Genomic DNA, 24,683 nt, shown 5'->3' on the forward strand with positions numbered 1-24,683 from the left:
TCAGCCAGCTCTAATTGAGGGTTTGTTCATCTCCAGTTGTTCGAAGAGGTTGTTTGTTTTGACGGTTTTCCAGTTTCTTTTTGTGGTGGTTGCGGTTCTGGATGCAGAGTGGAGTTGGTAGTCCGATTATGAAAGGGATGATGAGATGGTCGCTCCACAGTATTTGTATCGGTGGTGCCGTGGTGATGAGTCTTTCCAGGGCGAAGATTGTGTCGAGGGTGTGTCCTGCCATATGTGTTGCTCTCTTGACCAGCTGTCGTAGTTTCATGGTTGTCGGTTGTCCGGTCAGTGAGTTTTGGGAGTTGGCGTATCTTGCTTCAAACCAGATGTTGAAATCTCGCAGGATAATTAGATGTTCATGCTTGATGGCTATGTTGGTGATGGCTTCTATGAAGTTATCGACGAAGGTTGCATCATATGAAGGTGGTCTGTAAACCAGGATGAATGTGATGTTGGTTTTTGGGTTCGCTGATGGGTGTATGACCATGGTTTTGCAGTTGATGTTGAGAGGGTTGTCTGTTTTTATTTTTAGGTGTTCTTTGAATGCTATCACGAGACGACCTCTTTTTTTATGTTTCCTGTTTATTTGAAGGCATTTTAAGTTGGCTGCTAGGCAGCTTTGGAGTGTGATTTTGTTGTTGTCATCCAGCCAGGTTTCTGTGATGAATAGGATGTCAATGCCATTGTCATCGAGGAGGTTAAAGATCTCTGTTGAATGTTTTGACATGGATCTTGCATTTAATAGATTGCAGTGGAGTTTAGAGGTGTGGTTTGCTCTTTATTCTTCGGGTCATCTTCTGATCAGTGTTGGGGTTTCCTTTATGGTTGATCTCTATTTAAGGTGTTGGTATAGGTGCGTCTGTGTCGAAGTGTTCTTCTAGGTTCAGTCTTTGGTTTTTGTTTTTCTCAGGTGGTTCTTCCAAGAATTGTGGGCGTCGAGTGAAAGTTACTCTTGATTTGGTGATGTCAGGTGTTATTGCGTCGATTATGTTTTTTTTTTATTTCTGGCGTTGTCTGACCTTCTGCGTGGTTGTGTTTGGTTGTCTGCCGTTGCTGATTCTCGCGTTGGGTTGGTTTGTTCTGGTGACTGGTTGTTTGCGAGAAATGGAGTTAAGTAGAGGGATTTTTCTCTTCTGTCAGCATTGGTTTGAGTGTTGTTCCTGTGATTGAGTGTTTTCTGCAGTTGAGTGTCTGTTGTTGTTGCTCCGGTGTGTTAGTTCTTTCTGCTCTTTTTCTTCCACTCAGTAAAGGTCGTTTGCGTGGCATTTTGGGTCGTTTTACTTTGGTCTGGCGGTCTTGTGGTGTAGTACTGGGTGAGGGCGACTGTCCGCTATAAGTTACTTACCAACTGGTAACGTCCTTTCGAATGGATTTCCTCCAACGTATTCCACATCTTTGACATGTAATGTCCACAACGGTCCTGCTTCGGAAAATTTTCAGCAGAGGGAGTCCTGCATCAATGGCGTTGAGTTCATGTCCCTCGAAGGCTTCTGCCGACGGCAACGCATCGTATGTTATAAGTAGCACGCACGGCGCCCGTAGCCTCAGTACATGTTTTTTCCCTCCACAAGGTGTGACATACCCGCACACAATGCATCCTTGACTGCACATAGCCTTGTGGGAACGCAAGCTGCAATAGCATAGGACATTTTTTAGAGGGGCAGGCTGGGAAAGCGATGAGGAATACGTTGGAGGAACATCCAGTCGAAAGAACGTTACACAATGGTAAATAACTTGTTCTTTGAATGGATTGTTTCCTCCAACGTATTCCACATCTTTGACAGACTCCCAAAGCAGTATCAGTAATTGGAGGAGGGAGAAGAATTTAGATATACCCAATCAGATGGCACAGTAAAGCACTGCTTTACCAAAGGTCATATCTTGACCATGGAAAGTATCCAGGGAGTAATTCATGACAACGGTGTGGATGGAAGACCACGTTGCAGCATCACAAATGTTTTTCACAGGAATTCTCTGTTGCAGGGATGTGGATGTAGCCACGCCCCTGGTGGAGTGAGCTCGCAAAACCTCAGGAGAGTCCTTGCCAGCCAATCTGTAACATTCAGGATAATCCACCTCGACAAGGCCTGTTTGTTAACAGCCTGGCCCAATCTGTGTCCAGTACACCCCACAAAATGTTGGTTGTCCACTCTGACCCTAGACATCCTAGAAATATAAAAGCTGAAAGTTCTCCTAGGGACCAACCTATGGAGCCTCCCCTCTTCCTTACTAGGATGAGGAGGAGGAGGAGGATAGAAAGCAGGACAAACCACCTTCTGGCTCAAATGAAACTCAGACACTACCTTAGGTAGGAAGGAAGGACGTACTCTCAGTACAACCCTATCCTTGTGGAACAAAGTAAAGGGTGGCTTAGACGAAAGTGCCTGCATCTCGTTCACCCTGCGAGCAGATGTAACTATCAAGAAAACCATCTTGAAGGTCAACAGTCTTAAAAGACAAGAGAGCAAAGTTTGAAACGGAGCACCCATGAAGAATTTGCGCCTGAAAAGGGGACGGCCGGAACAAAGTTGTGAGCCCTTTTAGAAATTGGGTAATCAAAGGAATCTTAAAATAAGAACATTCTTCAGACGAGCGCTTGAAAATAGATAGCGCTGCCAGGTAACCTTTAATGGTACCCACTTGAAGACCCTTCTGGACCAAAGAAAGCAAGAAAGAACCATCGGAATGGAACACTGAAAAGGATTAACAATGTGCCTTCTGCACCAGTCGTAAAACTTGCGCGAGAGAGATATATATATATATCTATCTATCTCTGGGGAAGACGGCATGGAGGACAGATGGACATTTCTGGAAGGTCCGGGTATCACACTCTCCTGGCCCAATCCAAAGCAATTAGGATCATGCAGGACCCGAACCTCCGCAACCTCCTTAGAACGTGAAGAATGACAGGGATCGGAGGAAACACATACAGAAGTGGGAATGAACAATCCACGATGAATGCATCCCCTAAAGGTCCTCTCGGAGGAAATTCCCTTGAGCAATATGTCTCGCACTTTCAGTTGTCACCGGTCACGAACAGATCCACTTGAGGGGTTCCCCAAAGGGCGAAGATCTCTTGAAGGACTTCCTGAGACCGCGCTCTGCCTGCTCAGGCCGTCCGCCGCCACAGTCACCTCTCCGGCCAGATGAACTGCAGAGAGTTAGATTCGTTGTTGTATTGCCAAGAACCAGAGCTGCGTCGCCTCTGTGCACAGCAGAAGTGACCATACACCTCCCTTTTTGTTGAGGTAATGAATGGCCACTGTGTTGTCAGTCATACGGGGAATACCAGCCCTTGTTCCTCTCCGCCACAGGCACTAGTTCTATAGCACCTTTCTTCAGCAGGGTCAAGATTTCCTGCAGAAGGAGCGGATCCGGAATCTTCAAAGAGATCTTCCGCGGTGGATTGTCGTGAGGCCGACTCAGGAAGGGTAGGCAGTAGCTGTGGGCTATTGTTTCCAGAACCCACGCATCTGAAGTAATGGCTTACCACTCTGAGATGTCGAGACAGTCTGCCCCCAACCGGCGAACAATGAGACCTGGCCTCATAGCTGTTTTGGAGCGGCTGTAGCAGTGCCTGAAGGCAAAGAGAAAGCTTCTTGGTACCTTTTCCCTGTCCAACCCCAAGGAACTTTAAATTGGCCCCCTTTGACTGGCTGCTCCGCTCGCTATACCGAAGAGGAGTAGTAACGAAAGGAATCACCCCTCCACTGCTGTCCACTAGGACGAAAAGGCAGAGGTTAACGCACAGCTGCGCCCTAAGATTTAGCAGCTTCGTTGGAGGTCTGCAACCTCTCAAGGCTCTAGTCAGCCTTGCCGCCAAAAAAATTGTGTATCGTCAAAGGGCATTTTGAGAAGACCGGCCTGCACATCCGGTGCAAACCCCGACTTCCGCAACCATGCAAACCTGCGTATCACGGTGCTCGCAGCCATGGACCGGCTGACACTATCAGCAGTGTCCAACCCAGACTGAAGGGATTCACACATGGCATCCTTGCCATCCTGCACATTAGCAAGAAACCCATCCCTTTCTTCCCCTTTGGGAATATGCTCAGCCGCCAGAGAGACAATTCCACAGAGTGTGCTAAAATTTCGCTAAGGTACAGGTGGTGTTGGCCGATTTCAGTGCCATACTCCCAGCCGAAAAGACCTTGCTTGCCCATCCATCGAAGCGCTTGTCGTCCCTATCAGGAGGGATTGTAGGGTACGCCGCCTGCCTCGAGGTGGCCATGGCTTCATGCCTCGAGGTGGCCATGGCCACCTGAACCACCAAACTCTCAGGAGTGGGGTGTGTGGATGGGTAGCTGGGATCGCTACTGTATAGGCAGTATTTCTTAGTCAACGGCTTGTTGACTGCCGGAAGAGACACTGGGGTGTTCCAAATAGCAGCCACCCTTTTCTGTAACGCCATGTGAAAAGGCAACACTGGGTCAGTGGACGGACCCTGATCTAAAATGTCTGTCAGGTCATCCTGGTCGTATTCAACTGCAGGGCCGGACCAACGTAGGTACTCCGTAACTCCCAACATCAATCGCCTATAGGATGATTCAGCATGAGCCCCAAACTCCATTTCAGGAGATGTGTCAAGGCCACTGGCATTATGTAAAGACTGACGCATATCCTCCATCTGACTGTCTCCAGAAAAGACAATGTCAGGAGATTCAGGTGTTTCACCAGTAATATCAAAAGGCTCCAACTCAACATCAAACCACTCCTCATATGTTCTGTAGAGAATGAAAGAACCCTTTCCTAGGGACAGGAGTGGACCTGGATTAACGAATAGGCTTCACAGTCTTAGACACAGCGTCTGAGAGGATCCACAGCCACAGGGGCTTCCAACAGCAAATTCTGGCCCATAGGCCCGAGGGCAAAGCCCCGACAGCCGCACTATATGGACGCAGTGCCGACGGTGTCAACGTCTTCCTCGACCCCTTAACAGACTTCGACGGTTTCGTTGGCGACGAAGACCGCGACCTGGCACGTCTCTGGCGATCTTCCGGATCCTTGTCCGAATGGAACCTTAATGGTTCCCGATGTTTATTGTGCCGACTGCCCAGGACAGAGAGCATGCAAGCGTCGGACCGAGACTGTTCCCTGCCGGCTTCAACCAAAGGCGTGGACGGAACAGTGCTTTGAGATTGAAAAATCTCCAGCATTTTCTCCCTGACTGCCTCCCATTCGTCCAGAGTAGAGGATTTAATGAGACAAGCCACTTTCCTCGCGGCGCCATCATCCGAGGACGGGGAAGGCGAACAGTGACGCCGCTTCCAGGCGTGCCTCGACAAGGAGGAGTGGCGGGAACCACTCCGGGACCGAGATCCCCTGGACTCCCGCCAATGGGGAGAGTCCCCACTCGAGTCGTCAGTGGAACGACCAGTAGTCTTTTTGGATTTACAGGGTTTGGAAACCCAACCTACCTGCAATTTCCCCTTACGCTCCCTCAAGGCCTTGGCAGTCAATGACTGGCACTTCGAGCAGTCGTCCGTGTCATGGCTCTCGCCCAGACACCACAAGCAGATACAGTGCGGGTCAGTGATGGACATCTGGAACTTACAGTCCCACCATTTCTTTAAGCCAGACTGCGGCGTCGTCGGGGTAGAAGACATTATCGAAGTAGTTAACACGAGGCGCGCAGAGTTATCTAAGCAAACACGTTTGTGGAAAAAACTGAACTGAGGCTACGGGCGCTGTGTGTGCTACTTATAACGTCCAATGACGGAGTCCTTCGAGGGACATCGACCCGACGCCAATGACACAGGACGCCCTCTGCCGAAAAATTTCCCCAAAGCAGCACAGCTGTGGACATTACATGTCAAAGATTTGGAATACGTTGGAGGACACAATCCATTCAAAATGCTATTAAGGTAAGTAATGCATTTCTTCTGATGCTTGTTAATCTGCTTAGACTCACATGTGCATGGACTAGCGAGCAGTACCCGGAGTTGGCGGTGCAGGTGGGATGTGAGAAGGAACAGTAGTGATAAGATGTCTTTTAGTACTGCTTGTCCCACCTGAGAATCAGACCTAGAGTGAGTATCTAGGCAATAGTGTTTTGTAAAGGTGTGTACAGAACTCCAGGTTGCCACTTTGAAAATGGACTCGAGAGGAACATTTGCCAGGAACGCTATGGAAACCCCAGTGCCCTGAGTAGAATGTGCTCTAGGCTCGAAGGGCAGATCTCTCTTGGCAAGAGAGAAGCAGAGTGTGATGCAATAGACAATCCACCTTGAGATGGCTGATTTAGAGACAGTATCCGCTTCTCTACCAGCTGCCACTGAAACGAAAAACTGGTTTGTCTTTCTTAGTGGTTTAGTTCTTTCCAGGTAGTACATGACTGCCCTGTGCACATCTAGTGTGTGTAGGCTTCTTTCTGCCACGTTAGTGGGGTTCTGGAAGAAGGTTGGCAGTTCTATAGACTGATTCACATGGAACTTAGAAATAAATGTGGGCACAAACCGAGGGTGGGTGCGCAGAACCACCTTATCTCTGAATTGTAACAAAAGGGTCTAGAATTGAAAGGGCCTGTAGTTCACTGACTCTCCTTATTGAAGCGACTGCCACTAGGAAGGCGGTCTTTTAAGTAAGAGCCTTGAGACTTGCCTTATGCACAGGCTCAAAAGCAGACCCCAGAGGTCTGGTTAATACCACATGTAGGTCCCATCCGGGAGCCGCCTTAGAAATGGGGAGATGAATTCTCTTTACCCCTTCCATGAAAGCCTTAATAACTGGGATCTTCCACCACAACCCCATCTTGTTGGGACATAGTGTAGGCTGAGAGTGCAGCTAAGTGAACCTTCAGGGAATTAAAAACCAGGCCTTGAAACTTGAGGAGAACCATCTACAGTTCTGGAAACTCCTCAAGACCTTCCTCTTCGCCTCTGCCTTTGCCCCTTTTCTCCCCTGCTGATCTGCTTTCTCAGCAATGCTGCACCAGGCCAACCTCTGCCCATCGGGCCCAGGTACCTGCTTAGCCTGCCACCCTCCTGCACTGCCCCCTGGGCACCCCTTGCACTGGGGCCTGTATCTGTACCCATACAGCCCCCCCAATCTTTGTCTGCACTGATCAGATACTCCCATCCGACTAACCTTGCACTTGGCCCTCACAGGCTGCACTACCACCGTTTTGGATCACTATTTATTTATTTACTTATTTTTTATCTTGTCCTCTCTTATGCTCTGCACTTTCCATTTTCTGCCCCCTCCCATGCACGTTCCCCCTTTTCCCTTCCCCATGCGCTTGCACGTTCTCAAGGTCACTGGGTAAGATCGTTGCGTTTGTTCTCTCCCCTATTCCCCTCCCTTTGCCTGGTCGCACTCTGAAACACCTGTGTATGAGCACAATATAAATAAAACATCATATATCATAGTGAGTGAGTAAAGTACAACACAATATGGGTAGGTGAGCAGTCAATGGGACTGATGCTCTTGGAATTGCACCAGATGACTAAGCATTTCCATTTATTGGAGTAGAAATGATGGTCTTAGGCTTTCTTGCTTCTCTAACTACGTCCATGAATCTCTGAGGAAGTTGGAGGAGCCCAAACTCTATGACTGCAGTGCCAGGCCGCTAAATTCAGAGTTTGCGAGCATGGATGTAGTGTCCCCCCCCGCCCGAGATAACATGTTGTATGGGAAAGGAAGTTGCAATTGGAGGAGAGAGCGACCTCTCCATCAGATGGGTGAACCAGGGTTTGGCAGGCCAACAGCGGGGCCACCAATATCATGGTGACTGGTTCCTGGTGCATCTTTTAGGGAAGTCGGGGGCGAAAGCGTAAACAAATCTCCCTGACCATGTTATCCAGAGACCGTTCCCCTTGGATCGGTTCTGAGGGTACATGGAGGCATAATCATGGCATTGTGAGTTCTCTAGAGTTGCGAACAAGTCGATCTCTGGGAACCCCCATTCTGCAAAGATGTTGGAGACGATTTCTTCATGTAGTCGACATTCGTACTCTAAGGACAGTGGGAAGTCTCCGCCGAGCGCATCCGCTAGCAGATTGAGTTCCCCTGGAACGTGTTGAGACAACAGAACAATTGAGTCTGAGAGCCCATTTCCAAATATTCTGTGACAGTTTGGATAGCCCTGGAGAGTGAGTGCACCCTTGCTTGTTCAGGTAGTACATGGCCGTGGTGCTGTCCGAGGATCAGGACTGTCTTCCCCTGCAACTGTGTTTGAAAGGCCTTCAGTGCTTTGAGCACTGCTAACAGCTCCAACAGGTTTATGTGGTTAGAAGCCACTGCTGGGGACCAAACGCGGTGCGCCGTCTGTTGAAGGAGGTGAGGGCCCCCCCCCCCGCCCGTGAGAGAAGCGTCCGTTGTGAGAGTGGCTTCTACTGCGGGGGTGGTGAAGGTTTCCCCTTCAAGAGGTTTTCCCCTCGACCACCACTAAAGAGAGAGAACGAGGGCTGCCGAGACAACCACTAGATCGTCCCATTGTCCGCTGGCCTGACGCTACTGGCTTTTGAGCTACTCTAGCATGGGACAAATGCGCAAACGTGCGTGAGGAACCAAGTAAATACATGATGCCATTATTTCTAACTGTCGCATTGCCTTGCGTACCGTCACCTCTCAAATGGCTACATACTGAGGGATCTGAAACAGCATGTTTTGGAGCCTCTCGTTGGAGGGGAAGACAAGGCCGTCTTCTGTCCAAATTAGGGCCCCCAGAAACTGCTCGACTTGGCTGGGGTCTAGGCTGGACTTCTCATTTATGGAGAATCCTCGACTGAATAAGAGGTCTATCGTCTTTTGGGGATTCAACAGGCATGTTCCGTAGGAATCCCGTTATGAGTCAGTCGTCGAGGTAAGGATGAACTCGGATGGAATGCCTGCACAGGTGTGCTGCTGCCACAGCCAGTACTTTTGTGAACACCCTTGGGGCTGAGGCAATGCCGAAGGGAAGAACCTTGAATTGGTAGTGCTTGTCCTCTATCATGAACCTTAGATATTTCCTGTGTGCCGGCAACATTGAAATAGGAAAGTATGCATCTTATGTCCAATGTTGCCATGTAATCCCCCTGTGTCAGCAAAGGAATTACCTCTTGCAGCGTTACCATTCGAAACTTTTGAGGTTTGACAAATTTGTTTGCTGGGTGCAAGTCTAGCACGGGGCACATGGTGACATCCTTTTTGGGTACAAGGAAGTACACGGACTAAATACCCTTGTTTACCTGCAGAAGAGGGACGACTTTGATAGCGCCCTTTTCCTGAAGGATCTCGACCTCCGTCAGCAGGATCCTCAGGTTTTCTGGTGGTAGGCGTCTTGATCTCGGAGGTCTGAATCGAGGTGGCCGGCTGAACTCTATGCAGTAACCGTGGGCGACGGTTTGTAATCCCCTCCCACGCATTCAGGAATGAAGTTGTACGTCCCCCGACCGGGGACGCAGATCTGAAGGTCATTTCTGACTGGAGGCCAGGGAGCCTCTGGGGGTGGAATTAAAACCCCTTCCTTTCCCACAGTGTTGTCCCCTAGGTGGACACGGGGTAGAGGAGGCAGGCCCCTGTCCTGAGGACCAATTGTTCCCGGAACCATATTGGTTGTAAGGGAAGCAAGAGTAAAACTAACCACGAAAGGAGCAGCGACAACCTCCCCCTCTGTTGAAAGGGTCTTTGAGTAATCTGGTTCAAAGTTTCAAAGTCTTGTGTTCCTTTATTGCTGTTTCCAGCCCCTCATCAACGGACTTGCCAAACAGGTTGGAGTCCTCCACCGGCTTGTTGATTAATGACACCCAAGTTTCTGGCTTGATCCCAGATTTTTTCAACCAGGCATGCACACTGGCGTAACAGGGGCCACCGCGGCCCCCACGGTGTGGGGGGCCCCACGACAACATGTCCTGGGAGGAGGCCCCCACTTGGAGTTAAAAAAATAAATAAATAAATTTCGATTTTTTTTTTTTCGATTCACTCTGCATTTATAAAGAAATTATTTCTGTAACAGAAATAATTTCTTTATGAAGACAGAGTGAATACAAAATGAAACTTTTTTTGGGAAGTCCGGGGGCTACCCCCCACCCAATGACATGAAAACCCTAGGCTGGAGGTCGCCATGTCATGGGGTGAGGGAAGCCCTATGTCTTCAAAAAGAAATAGTTTATTTTTGAAGTCACTCTGCCTTCATAAATAAATTATTTCCATTATGGTTCAGTCCTTAAGGTGTGTGTGTGTGTGTGTGTGTGTGTGTGTGTAAAGATGCACACTTAAATGTATGGGTGGCTGCCTGGGTGTGTTTGCCTGTATGGTGAAAGGTTTCTCACTTAAATGTACGGTCGACAGCCTGCGTGTGCCTATATGGTGAAAGAGTGCACACTTAAATGTATGGATGCCTGGGTGTGGGTGTATATATGGTGAGTGGTGTGTGGGCTTGTGTTCAGGGGTGCAGCAAAACCTAAATTTCAGGGGGGCTAACCCTTCAAATGTTGGGAGCGGTGCTAACTTCACATGTGGTGGGGAGGAGCAAACTTATTTGTGTGGGGGCATCTAACCTCTTTACACATGTTTAATGACACTATTCTAGTGCAGTTTCAATGTTACAAGCAGTTAACTCCCTCCTTCAAGTCTAAAAGCACCCACATATGGACTGCTGTGAGAATGACTGGTCTCATGTTCCCTCTGTACACTTCCAATCTCTCCCCTGGCATGCAAGTACTAAACCCACATAATTATTGCTTTCGAAAATTGGCATTTGAATGCAGGTACTAAAAGTGAAATGCTGTACATTAGTAATTGCTGGGCCCTTGTTAACAGCGAAATCCAGGTGGCGTTTAACATCCGTGTCCTTTTCTGTCTGTCAACTGCTCTGTAGGTCAGCCAGGTCAAGTCAACATAGCCCACAATTTCTGGGCCAATTAGCTGATTTTGGAGGTTGGGGTAGGGGATGGGAGAGAGAGGGATGTGTGGTGGGGGTGGGATTGTGCAATAAATCATAATGGCCGTCCATGTCCATGCTACACAGGCATGATATGTGGTATTAGTGGCATTTTGGTGCAGCCCGTCTAGTCATTCCTCAGTTTGCTATGAATTTTTTTAACTGGGCATTTCTGATAAAGCAGTCCTCCTAAGTGTAATTACCTGACTAGACTGGCATTTGGATTCTGCCAGTCTAGCCGTTGCTTACTGCGCTACTGTATATTTTTCTGGGCATCCGTGATAAAAATTATATATATGATATGCTAAGTCATATATAACACTCCTGTACACAAGTGCTTTTAGGCACGACAAGGGAAGGGGAATAGAGGGAGGACAAGACAAATGATCTTACTAAGCATTGTGTCATTCAGATTGTGCAAGTGCGACAACAAGAAGTGCAAGGGGAAGGGGAGGGGAAAACAGGGCAGCAATGCTCTGAGTAAGTGCAGCGCGGCTCTGGGTAGTGCAGAGAGAACAAGGGACTAACTGTTAGGGTCTGTAACTGTAACCCTACAGTCACAGCCCCTAAGTGCATGGTAGGCCTGGAGGCAGTGCAAGGGTGACTGATCAAGAAAGAGCCTGAACTCAGTGAGACTGAGGGTAACCAAGCAACCAGTTGGTAGAACAGACAGGTAGGTCAGCAGGGTATGGAGAGAGAGAAAGCAGAGGAGAAGTAGAACGTTTTGAGCTGCTTCCGGAACTTCAGGTGGTCCGGCTCAGGTTTGGAAGGGGCAGGGAGGCCATTCCAGAGGGAAGCACCTGCAGGGGAGAGGGATCTACCCCCCCAATCCCCTCCGACTCTCTGCCTGAAGCATCATCTAACCCTTAGGGCTCGAGAAGGACAGTATTTTGGAAGAGAGCGTTGGATGTAGTGTGGATCCCAGCCCCAGAAAGCCTTGTGGACAATGCAAAGGGTCTTGAACTTGATCCTTGCAGTTACAGGGAGCCAGTGGAGAGATTTCATGGCTGGAGAGATACAGCCAGTGGGCTTGAGGCCAAGGATAAGTCTTGAAGTACTGTTCTGGATTAGCTGCAGAGGGGCGGAGAGTAGAGGAAGCTAGATTGAGAAAGTGGCTGTTGCAGTAGTCCAGCCTAGAGAGAACCAGAGCTCTATGGACAGTGAGCTTCTGGGGGAAAGTGAGAAAGGGAACAGTCCCTTTGAGGAGGTGCAGCTGGTAGTGGGACTTCTTGGCGACGTCCGAGATGCGAGGAGAGAAAGAGTGGAGTTGAAGATGACACCAGGAATGAGCGAGAGAGGGTTCCACGTAATAATGTCGCCACAAAAATCTCACCATGCAAAAAATATCGCCGAAAAATGGCAGTTTTTTGTGGCGACATTATTGCATGGAACATGCGGGGGACACCCCCGCAACCCCCAAACTTTTTTTTTTTTGCCCCTGTCCCCATATATATGGTCACCCATATAATATCACTCCAACCTTTTCCCGGCGATATTATTTACTGCGACCATATATATACATGGGGATAATTTTACCTGATACCCGAGAGAGGAGAGTAGGCTGAGGGGAGCCTGCATGAAGGCTGAGTGTCATCCGCATAACACTGAAAGTTAGAGAAGATAGAGATCAGGTGGGCCAAAGGGGCCAAAGTAGAGGTTGAAAAACCAGGGTGAGAGGATAGAGCCCTGGGGAACGCCACAGGTAGAGAGAGGTAGCAGAGTGAAAGGGACCAAGTTGGACCTGGGATGGGCGGTCCAAGTGGAAGGAGGTCAGCCACTCCAGGGCCTGATCCATGATGCCCAGGTTCTCACGGAGTCCATTGATCAGGATGGCGTGGCGGACAGTGTCAAAAGCAGAGGAAAGTTCAAGGAGGATGAGGACAGAAGGAATGCTGGAATCAAGGTTAGAGATCAGATCTTCACAGGTGTTCAGGAGACCAGTTTGCGTGACTCTGGCAGCTCTTAAGCCAGGCTTATGGTTATGGAGACAACCAACAGATTCAGTGTGGAGTGTAAGCTGGCAGTTGGCCAGCTTTTCCAAGAGTTTGGGAGAGGGAAAAGTTCCAATGGCAAAAGAATGATTACAGAAATCGGCCAAGGCTGGATCAAGGGTGTCATTGTGGTCCTTGGTGGTTCTGGAGGAGCAGGCGAGCACCTGTTTCGATGACACTTCCATAGATGGGGCTTGTCTAAAAACCTCGTCAGGTGTTAGAGAGAAAGAGGAGAAAGGAGGAGAGGGAGAGGGAGAGATGGCCAAAGGGGGCCGAGAGAGGGAGAGGAAGAGGAGATAGTGGACAGGATGTCCCGAGTTTTAGCAGAGAAGCGAGAGGCCAAAGCTGTACAGAGGGCCTGTTGAGGGAATAGGAGAGGTAGAGACTGCAACAGGATTGGCCAGTTCCTTGCAGATTTTAAAGAGTTTGGCTGTGTTGTTAGAGGCTTCTTCTTGATGAGTCTTATTGCTTCGACTGGCATTTTGTTGCAACCAGTCTAGGTATGTCTAAATGTGGCCTGGCATGCATTACTGTAATATTACGTGTCTACACTGGTCTACATTGTGCAGCCAGTTGGAAATGTTTCATTGTGGCATGGCATTTTTACTAGCAAAGCATTAATGTTCATGTGCACTGTTGGTGACTTGCATGTACTGGATTGGAGTTACCCTACAAAACAATAGCAAACTGTGGCTTTTTAGCCATTTTTCCCCCAGAAAATGTGCTGTATATTGCATTAAACGGGTAGTCCAGCTAAAAATGTTATTTAGCTTTCCTGCTCTGGTCTCCGGTCCCCGTCCTCCGCATATAGCACCAATGAAGGAAAAGCCACCCAGTGGTAGCTTTTGTTTACCACAGCTGGCTGGCTTTTCCTTCATTAGTGCCGCAAAAGCAAAAGCCAGCACAGGCGGGTATCCATTTTCACAAAATGGATGCGCCCATGTGCTTGCTTTTGCGAATTTTGAGCTTGAATAGGAAGTTTTAAAAAAAAAGTGCTAGTATTTTTTTTTTTTAATGTTGCCTATCTATTTTTTAAATAAAATGTTTAGCTGGACTACCCCTTTAACACACATATTTCTATCTTTTTCCTAGTGCCGTGCATGGTATATCCCTTCAGCAGCACGTTAGTGCGTTTTGCGCAAGCGTGGTAATCTAGGCCGGCCCAGAGTGTGGCGCGACTCACGATTTGTTGCTGAGTTGGGGGTGGGGGAGGCCCTCAGCATGGCTTGAAGGGGGGCCCCCAGATCTTGTGTTACACCACGGGGCATGACAGACGCCAACTGTTGACCGTTCAAAATGACCTGTTGGAGGCTGCGGCCAGAGGGAAGCTTACAGCGTTGCTAATGCTGGACCGGTCAGCGGCCTACGGCACATTGGACCATCAGATTGCAATCCAACACATAAGCGAAGTTGGGAGAGCATCGGAATTAGTGACACAGTGTTTCAGCTCCTTTCTAAAGGATAGAACACAACAGGTTGCCCTTGGAGGATTTGTCTCAGAGTTAATTTGGTTGAAATGGAGTCCTGGAGGGATCATCACTGTCTCCCTTCATTTTCAATCTCACTTTTAGCCCGGTATTTAACATCTTTGGGAGACATGGGCTGCAATTCCACTCCTATGCAGACGATACCCAAATTTACATCGAGATCGAGAATTTCAAAGATGCATTCAAAAAATGTATCAATGTATGAGAGAAATCAAGAGATGGATGGCAGGCAATCAATTGCAGTTAAATGCTTCAAAAACCAAACTTCTACTGTGCTCCAATTGACTTTGGCTGTCGTGGCTCTCTGCAGACTAGTCCATTCGTCCCTCAGAGGTGATAATTTGGTGTTAAACTATTAAAGCTGGGAAAGGTTGTCTAGACTTCATTGGAAGATTTAAGTGCTCACATGCACTGAGAACCCATTTAACCTTTTTCCTCCCCTTAACCTTTCCTTTCTACCAACCTCAGAATCTACAAAGTATACTAGTGCTATATAAATGCCATTACTGTCCAAGTTAGTGAAGTCACCTCAGGGTGTAGGAAGTGTGTAAAAGGCATCTCTAAAGAGGATCTACTAGCTTTGTGGTGATTCTGGCAAAGTATTTTAAAGTATATTTGATTGTAGGCAGAGTTTGCATGCAGAACCCTCAGGGACCACTACATAAAACTATGACTACAGGTGTAAGCAAAACCAACCTTTGGTATAAGTCTGTACCACACAGTTTTTGGTAGCGAGCTGAGCAGCCAGGCTTATCTCAAGAGGGAATGTGAGCTTGTAAGGGTGTTCCACTAAGGTCTACAATGGCAAGTATTCAGATAGACACTTTGACTCAAGGTTTCTTGGTAAAAACACTTAATTTATTACACAATCATTTATAAAGCATTCACTAAATGAGACAACCAATATCACACTAAAGTTATACTACAATACTGAATACTAAGCAGTTGAGCTCCCTTTAAGTAGGAGCAAAATAGCATTGAAGTAGACGATAAAAAGGCAGAAGTTAATAAAACTAATATTACATTTACTCTAAAAAACAGTGCAAATACTTTGAGTTCAACAGGAGTTGATTCAAAGCAATAGGTAGGCAAAAGTTAATGGACTAGTGTCTTGTATAGGTAAAAACGATTCTGGTATTTAAAACGGAAAAGTCTTTGCCGCGGTTCTTAGAAGTAGTTCACAGAAGAAAGGTTTGTATGTCAGGTCACAAGCTGACTAGGCCTGCAAGTTGCCAAAGTTGTACGCACTTTCGCAGTGAGATGCAAGTTCTCTCGGTCGGGTTTTCACAGTACCTTATATTGAAGAAAAAGATGCAGCTCAAGACTTCTGTTCCGGGCAATTTCTGCAGATCTCGCTGTTCCTGAGCCTCAGTCGCGGGGACAAGAGGGAGGACATTGGGGAATTCCTGCACTGCATGGGGACTGGTCACAAAGCTGGCAAATTAGCAATTCTTCGATTCCGGTTGCTGTTCTTCAAGCACACAAGCGGGTGTCCCTTCCCCCTGGTTAATCCTAACCAGCTCCGAGAATGGTATCCAGGTGGTTTACGAGTTGATTGGTCCTACCAACTCAAAGGAAGAAATCGTCCTTGAAGGGGCTTATCTGTCGAGATGAACTTGGAGATTCGGACCTGCAGCAGGACTCCATCGGGCAAACCAACAATCCAGTAGTTGCAGCAGCCGTCCTCTTCCAGCTCGTCTTCGGTTCTTTCGTTCCATTGGTCGACTGCCTTCCAAGCCAAGAGACTTGCCTTTAAAACAGTTTTCTTCCATTCATTCCAGCCTAGCTGGCACTCACCCAGCAGGGTGGCTGTCCTTGCCGGACGGTCAGTCAGCCAATCACGCCAGAGTGCATTTGGGTCTCCTAGGAGACGAAGCACAGGGAGGTTCGGGCACTTCCTTCACTTCCTGCCCACCCCAGACACTCGGGCTCCAGAGGCGGTCTTCAGTCCTGAAGCCCGCCAAAGGCGTAGGAACAAAGGGAACAAACCTGGTTTGGCACGCAGAGACAAACTCTAGAAGGACCTTTGCAAAAAGAAACTGCGTTAAAATACGACCGGGACCTGTTCATACAAAGTGGGCTTAGGCGCCATCTTGAAAAACATGGCTCCCGTGATTTTTACTTACCGGTGTTCGCGGTCGGGAAAAGTCATGGTAGTTCGTTGTAAAACCACTGCCACCAGCCATTTCGATAGGAAAGGTTAGCATTTGACTGCTACATGAGTTTGAGTTTCTAGAAACCGGGGATACTAGGTAACCCCTCCAGCACCCTATAGGAAGATAGTGTGTGCTGGGTCTAGGAATAAAAAAAAAAAACTAGTGAAGTCAATTTAACCTTACATTCTCTGGGAAACAGTAGTTTATCCCAGAGAAGGTATTTAGACCGTGGGACAGCCTAAAAAGCTTACCTGTGTCACTGCACTGAGGATGCTGTGTGACACATGAAAAGATAATGCCTATGGAGTTATCTAAAACCCCACAATCAAACAACACAAGAGTAAAAAACATCAAAATACATGAGTGGGAAAATAGGCTCACACTCTTTCCAGGTAAAAATAAATCAAGTCCTCAAAATCCAGCAGAGTTGCTGGGGGTCTCTAAGGTGAAGGGAATTAGCGCATTTATGATAATTCTCTTTAACATTGCCCTTTTTAAACAATGCTTATTTAAAAACTGCTGTTAAATAAATAACTATTTTAACTAAAACCTTGAGTGTGTTACTTGTATTTTTATTTTAATTTTATTATTGTGATAGTAGTCAAAATTTGACTTTTTACACAGACAAAATACATAATTAAAACTTTATCATGAAACAAAAACCCACCAGTACCTCCTTAAAGGAAATCTTCACTGGTCAGAAATAGAACAGAATAATAAAAAATGCACATAGACATACAGATAGACATTTAATTATCCATCCTCCAAAATCGCAGGCTCATCTAGGTCACATTTACTAATAAACTCATATCAGTTAAGCAGCAGGTTACTTCATATGCAAGAAAAGTTTCTTGACCTTGCACACAAGTCTCTCCCAAAATAGAGTAGAGTTCAAGAATTCCGGATTATGCACGAATCTTTGAAATCTTTTCTGTCTCCCGGGCCATGTTCCCATACACTCTGAAAGCAAATGGGCCGTAGTTTGCTTTACACCTTCTTCATATTCATCACAGATGTTACACGGGTAAGCTATTGGGTCTCTAATATGCTGCAATTCTAGAGTGAGAACCAAATTTAGCCTAAATCTTAAAAAGTTTGATGATATTCTTTGGTTAAGCGATTTTGTTAAGATATGCAGGGAGGGATTGGATTATCAATATTCGTCCAGGATGCAGATAGTTTTGCCTCTCTCATCTTAGAGATGGTTCTAATACAATCCATTTGCCTTAGATATTTCTTGACCATTAGAGGGTTCTGGATTAGAGTATCAATAGTGGTATCTGCTGTTACTAGTATGTTTTTACAGTAGGAACTCAATCTATTTAGAAAGATGTCATCTTTCTTTTTCATCTGATCTGCTGCTGTTACTTGTATTTGTGTATTTCATTGCTACAGCTCCCATTTACCCCTCTTGAGATAGGCCTGGCTGCTCAGTCACACTACCAACTTGTGTAGTACAGGCATATACCAAAAAGTTGAGTTACCTAATGCCAAGAGGACAAGTGCTGTGTAGTGTCCCACAGGGTTACATCATCAATTCTTGCCTAACACCAACAATGTAAAAAGGATACAACATGGTGTAGATAAAATAAAAATACATAGCTGCCTTCTCAAAACCATTCTGGATGAGAATGCACACAGGGACAAAACGGTTGCTCTGGAAATACCCCTTCCCAAGCAGCCATATCTGTTATTAGGTGTAGCACACCTAAATGGCATTGCAGCTGCATGGGACTTCAGTTAGTGTGCCTATGAAAACAAAAAAGTTCAGAAACCAAAAAGCAAAACAAAAAGGGGAGTCCTCATGTTAGCAAGAGCAAAGTCCTAACACATTTTGGACAGAACCATGGCTAAACCCAAACACTTTCTGCTCAGATAATTCAACAGAAATACTGGCTTTTCAGCCTCCTGTTCCACGCCATGATCAACTCCTGATTATCGAAATGCAATCAATTAGGGGTTTAACCCCGCTGTCAGGCAAATTCCCTCTCAGAGCTTTCCTAGACTAAAACCAAACTCAGTAGAGTGCCTTGTTCATGTTGTACCCTGACTTGGCTGTGTGCATGATCATAACCAGAGTAAGTCAGATCTCTGATCGGCTCCGAATAGCTAGAGCTCTGGTACTAATTACCCAGGTTCACAAACATCTTTAAGATTAAATAGAAGTGAGATTTCATGCAATCAGACATTTGATCTTGATAATACAGATGTATAAATCTGTTTGGGATTATACTTGCATTCTTGAAGGTCCTTTTTTACTAAGACTCACTCGGTTCTGCTATCAATAATATCCAGGCTCTGGGCAATGGTCCAGATAACACTCAGACGAACCAAGCACTCTGATCCAACTTCTACCCAAGCACAGAGAGCTCTGTTGCTGGTTATACATTGTTACTAAGTTGTAAATGATTAAAGCATGATTCACTGAGCACCTCTCCCGATGAAAAACATTAACTTAGTACCCTGGTCCTGATCATATGAGACTCAATATGATCGCCTTTCTCTGTTCCTGAACAAACCAAGATCTTCTGAGATTAACTAAGAATAGAAGAGTTATCCAATTCCAGTTATTTTAAAAATATCTAAAATACAAACACAAAGAAATCCTACATTTCCTTAATTTTCGTTCTAGACTGCTCTATACCCACGTTGTGTCAGTACCAAATTATGCTTTTCCAGATTGTAAAGATTCAGTGCTCCTATTATCCACGTAAAATAATATTGAATAAACGTTGCTAATTGAGCCCAGCTCACATCATACTCACACAATGTAAACGTCAGCAAGTTTTCAGAGGCTTTAAGGTAACGGCATATAGCAGAAAATATAAGTTTGGATAATTGCTGCTTACCTGCAGACTGGTCAGATATTTCAGAATTACTTCCTGTTTCTTCCTCCTCCTCCTCCTCTTCCTCCTCCTCCTCCTCCTCCTCCTCCTCCTCTTCCTCCTCTTCTGATCCTTCACTGGTTGTCTCCTCTTCCTCCTCCGATTTGGACACTGACCCTGTAAGTTTTAAAGTGCAATTGAGTCACAAGCAATTTCAGTAACATGTTTTAACTGAAACAGAGGAATGCTACTATTGGACAGATCCTGGGAATTGTTTGATTTTGCTAAACTCGAAATGTGGAAGGCGATGTGCCAAGCACAGTTAAGGGTTGAGCTACAGAAGAGATACAAATTGCATTTATTCAGTGTGTTAGGCAAGATTGTATGCAGTACACCCTTTGTGTGCACTACAATAACCCTGACCTCCTAGCAATAGGGACCCAACCTTTGGTACAAGTCTGAACTACACGGGTTGGTAGTGTGGTCGAGCAGCCAGGCTTCTCAAGAGGGGTCAATGTGAGCAGTAAGGTTGTGACACAGATTTTCATAAGTAGCAGTTATTCAAATAAACACTTCCACACAAGGTTTCTTGATAAAACAATTATAAATTTATTTCACAGTCAGTTGTAAAGCCTTCTTCAGAAGGAAGCAATATATGTAACAATTAAAGTACACTTCAAAACTTAGTTTCTCTAAATTAGATGATACCCATTGGGGAAGGCACACAGACACTTCCTATACCCTCAGGTGACTTAAATAGCTAGGACACTGTGGACATTGATTTATCACTAGTACATTTAGAGCAATGCTGAGTTTGGTGCAAAAGATAGAATAGAGGAATAAAACAAAGGTTAACAAATAATTCATAAACAGGTAAGTACTTTTGAAAACCTTCCAATGTCAAATAAGAGTAACCCTTTTCAGGGGATTGGGGGGTGTCAAAGCAGAAAGTCAGAGGTAAAGAGGACAGCCAATGTTAATTGCACAATGTCAAGGGGGACTGGAGATCTTCTTTGCAGGTAGGTAAAAAGTCTTGCACAATGTTTTTACAATGTTTGTAGAAAATAAAACACTTTGAAGGGCCACAAGCTGGGAGGCTTGTGAGGGGCAAAGTTTCAGAAAACCTGCAAGGTAACCAGGACAGGTATCAACTGAGAGCAAGTAAGGCTACACAACAAGAGGTAAGTTCTCTTAGACTTTACAGTACCTCTGGTTAGAAGAAATGGTTCCAGCTGGCTTCAGTTCCTGAACAGCTCTGCAGATACTGGTGTTCCTGAGCCTCAGTCGTGGGGACAAGAGGGAGGACGACTGGGGACTCCTGCTCTGCAATGGGAAGGTTAGCGGCAGCAATGGGCAACTTCAATTCAGTGGTTCTTCAGTGTTTCAGCTCCTTGAGTCCGACTGCAAATAGCAACACCGCGGTTCAGACTTTCCTTGCTTCTGGGGTCCAGCACTCTGTTGAGGTGGCTCAGGCTTGGTCAGTCCTGCATCTAGGAAGTCCGGAGGATCTTCCTGGAGCTCGGGTCCGACTTAAAAGCAACGCACACAATCTGGTGTTCCTCTCCCTGGCTCTCCAGTTCCAGCAGCAGCAGTGGAAATGCAACCAGCTGCAAGAGGATGTCCCGATGGGCTTACTTTGGAGTTTATCAGTCCCACCAACGCAAAGGGAGAAGTCGTCCTTGCAGGGCTTCACTAGTCAAGGCAAATTCAGAGCTTCAGCACAGCAGCAGTTCTTCACCAGGCAAACCAACGGTCGAGGAGCTGCAGCATGCGTCTCTTCCAAGTTCCTCTGTTAGGGAGAATGCTCATAAATGTGCTAATTCCCTCTACCTTAGAGCCCTCCAGCTCCTTTGCTAAACTTTGGGGCTTTAAACTTTTTAACTCTGTTTTCTGTGTTTAGTTCTTTTGGTTATGGAGTTTTAGATAACTCCATAGGCATCTTTTCATTTGTGTCACACAGCACACTCAGTGCAGTGACACAAGGAAGCCTTTTTAGGCTGTCCCAAGGGTTAAATACCTTCTCTGGGACAAACTACTGTTTCTCAGAGAAGTCAAGGTTAAATTGACATTACTAGTCTTTTTAAATTCTTAGAACCAGCACACACTATCTTCCTATAGAGTGCTGGAGGGGTTACCCAAGATCCTGTGTCTAGAAACTAATGTTGCAGTCAAATGCTACCATTTCCTATTCAAATGGCTGGTGGCAGTGGTTTTACAACGAACTACCATGATTTTTCCCAACCGCGAACACCGGTAAGTAAAAATTGCGGGAGCCATGGTTTTCGAGATGGTGCCTTAAGCCCCTTTGTTTAAACAGGTCCCTGTCTTTTTTCGCCGTTTTTTTAGAAAGGTCCATCGAGTTTTTGTCTGCGCCCCAAACCAGATTTGGTCCCTTTGTTCGTATGCCTTTGGCGGGATTTCAGGACTGAAGACCGCCTCTGGCGCTTGAGTGTCTGGGGTGGGCAGGAAGTAAGGGAGGTGCCCAAAACTCCCTGTGCTTAGTCTCCTAGGAGACCCAAATGCACTCTGGCATGATTGGCTGGCAGACTGTCCGGCAAGGACAGCCACCCTGCTGGGTGAGTGGCAGCTGGGCTGGAATGAAAGGGAGAAAACTGTTTGAAAGGCGAGTCTCTTGGACTGGAAAGCAGAGTCGACCACTGGAACGAAAGAACAGGAGATGAGCCGGAAGAGGACGGCTGCTGCAACTCCTGGACCGATGGTCTGCCCGGTGAAGCCACGCTGCAGGCCCGAATTGCCAAGTTCATCTCGACAGATAAGCCCCTTCAAGGACTTCTTCCTTTGAGATGGTGGGACCAATCAACTCGTAAGCCACCTGGATACCATTCTCGGAGCTTGTTAGGTTTAACCAGGGGGAAGGACACCAGCTTGTGTGCTCGACTACAGCTATTCGAACGGAAGATCTTCCATTTGCCAGCTTGTTTGACCAGTCCTCGTGCAGTGCAGGAGTCCCCCCGACGTCCTCCCTCTTGTCCCCACGACTGAGGCTCGGGAACAGAGATCTGCAGGAACTGCCATGTACCAATGTCTTCAGCTGCATCTTTTCTTCATATTAAGGTACTGTGCCAACCCGATTGAGAGAACTTACCTCTCGCAGTGAAAGTTCGTGAAACTTTCCCAACGTGGAGGCCTAATCAGCATGTGACAACATATGATTCTTTTTTCGTACAAACTACTTCTGAGAACATTTGCAAAGACTTTACGGTTTACTACAAGAGCTGCTCTTTCCCATCCAAGACACTAGCCCATTGACTTTGGCCTAGGCCTATTGAACTGAATTGAGTCCTCTAGTGAACTGAAACTATTTGAACTGGCTAAGAAAGTATTTGTGATCTATTTTATTAACTTGTGCCTTTGTCCTACTATTTAAAGTGACTGAAATGCCATTTTGCTCCTATTTCAGGGGAGCCTAATTCACTCAGAAATGTTTGGTACTGAAGTGTGTGTGTATAATATTAAGTTGCCTCCTTCTAGTGAATGTTTTCTAAATGACTGTGTAATAAATTAAGTGTTTTACCAAGAAACCTTGAGTGTAACTGTCTACTTGAACCACTGTGATTGTAAGACATCTGTGTAACCTCATTTACTGCTCACATTCCCTCTTGAGATGAGCCTGGCTGCTCAGCTCGCTACCAAAAACTGTGTAGTACAGACTTCTACCAAAGGTTGGTTTTGCTTACACCGGTTGTCCTAATTGTATGTGGTGATCCCAGAGGGTACTACATGCAATTCTGCCTAACACAAGCCAAAATCCCTCGCCTTTTATGCAGGTTTCTCCCATTCATCCCATCCTAGCTGTCAATCACATCGCAGGGTGGCTGTGCTTGCCGGACAGCCAGCCGGCCAATCACCTTTAGGTGTATTCCTGTAACCATGGGAATTAAGCACAGGGAGTTTCGGGCACCTCCCTCACTTCCTGCCCCTGCCAGACATACTGGAGCCAGAGGCGGGCTTCACTCGTGAATCCCAAAGACAAAATGAACAAAAAGACCAAACCTGGTTTGGCACGCAGAGTAAATCTGAAGAAGGACCTTTCTGATAAAAAATTGCGAAAAAAGATGACCAGGGCCATTTTGACGAAATGGGCACCCATGGGTGCCTTTCCGTGGCTGGGAACGCAGCCCGCGGTAAAAACACAATGCTAGTCAAAAGTAAACCACTGCCACTAGCCATTAATTGTAGAAAGGGTAACATAAAAATGTTACATGAGAAACTAGACAAAGGGGATACTAAGTAACCCCTCCAGCAGCCTATGATAAGATAGTGTGTGCTGGGACTAGAAAGTTACAAAATTTAAGTAAAGTCAATTTCACGTCACTGATCTTGGAAACAGTTTCGCCAAAGGAAGTTATTTAAACAGTTGGGAAATCTAAGACTTCCCTGTGCCACTGCACGGAAGGTGCTGTGTGACGCAATGTAAAGATTATGCCTATGGAGTTTGTCATACTCCAAAGTCAGAAGAAACACAGAATAAATCACATAAAAATCATATGAGAGATTAAAAGTCCTAAAGTCCAGCAAAAAGAGCTGGGGGTCTGTGAGGAAGAAGGGAATTAACACATTTCTGAGAATTCTCCATAACAGTGCATATGGGTTTCATGTGAGTTTTATAGCGCAGGGTTGAATAATTTAAGGGTCGAGTCATGGTGAAGCACACACGCCAATGAGATATTTTAAACTATTTATAATATATACCCGCTCCTTCCGTCTCGAGTCCATTTTATAAGCCTCTAACCCCTCTGAACTGTGTCGTGTTTGTGCTTTGTTTAAAACAATGCCTTATTTTACTGTCCACGTCCAAATTAATTGACGTACAGTGGTGCTTAATATGTTCCATTGTAGATGCTCGATAAATAGCACTTTCTGGACATGTAATCAACAGTCTCAAGAGGGGGAGTCTTATTACAGTTTGAAACTTTTGCACCTTTCTTGAGAGGTTTATTGGGTACGTGCTTAACAAAAACAAAAAAAAATTGCAAAATGGTTTTATCAACTAAACCACAATGGACACGAGGTAGCAGAAAAGAGCTAGGTTTGTCTCTTAAAATTAAAGCATCCATACGCACAGAGGGCTCTCGCCCCACTGCTAACGTCTCACTTGCAAATGCTAATATTTGAGACCGTTTCCATCTACGGTGGCGGCAGAAAAAAAAAACTCTTGTGTTTTAGGACAAATGAGGCATATTAATATCCTGTGAATTCAACAGAGGTACAAACAGACATACCCTAAGTGTTTGTGTCCCTCATTACAGGCTGAGAGCGCTACGAGTAACACTCCAGTGGATGTGTTGCTGAAATTGGGCTGCTGTAGCTTTAAGGATTTTGGCTTTAAAACACCAGGG

General features: G+C 46.2%; 1 protein-coding gene across 6 annotated transcripts in view; it reads right to left on the reverse strand.

The window, feature by feature from the left end:
* The window catches only part of LOC138472139 (cyclin-dependent kinase 11B-like), a 945,042-nt gene that overhangs the window by 456,070 nt on the left and 464,289 nt on the right, over positions 1 to 24,683 (reverse strand). For all 6 annotated transcript variants that reach the window (XM_069610151.1, XM_069610152.1, XM_069610149.1 and 3 more), the window contains one exon: positions 19,348 to 19,500. In XM_069610151.1, the coding sequence (XP_069466252.1) occupies positions 19,348 to 19,500 (153 nt within the window). The remainder of the gene's footprint in view (positions 1 to 19,347; positions 19,501 to 24,683) is intronic.

This window comes from Ambystoma mexicanum, chromosome 8 (genome assembly GCF_040938575.1).
Source record: "Ambystoma mexicanum isolate Mex_15411 chromosome 8, UKY_AmexF1_1, whole genome shotgun sequence".
Lineage (NCBI taxonomy): Eukaryota > Metazoa > Chordata > Amphibia > Caudata > Ambystomatidae > Ambystoma > Ambystoma mexicanum.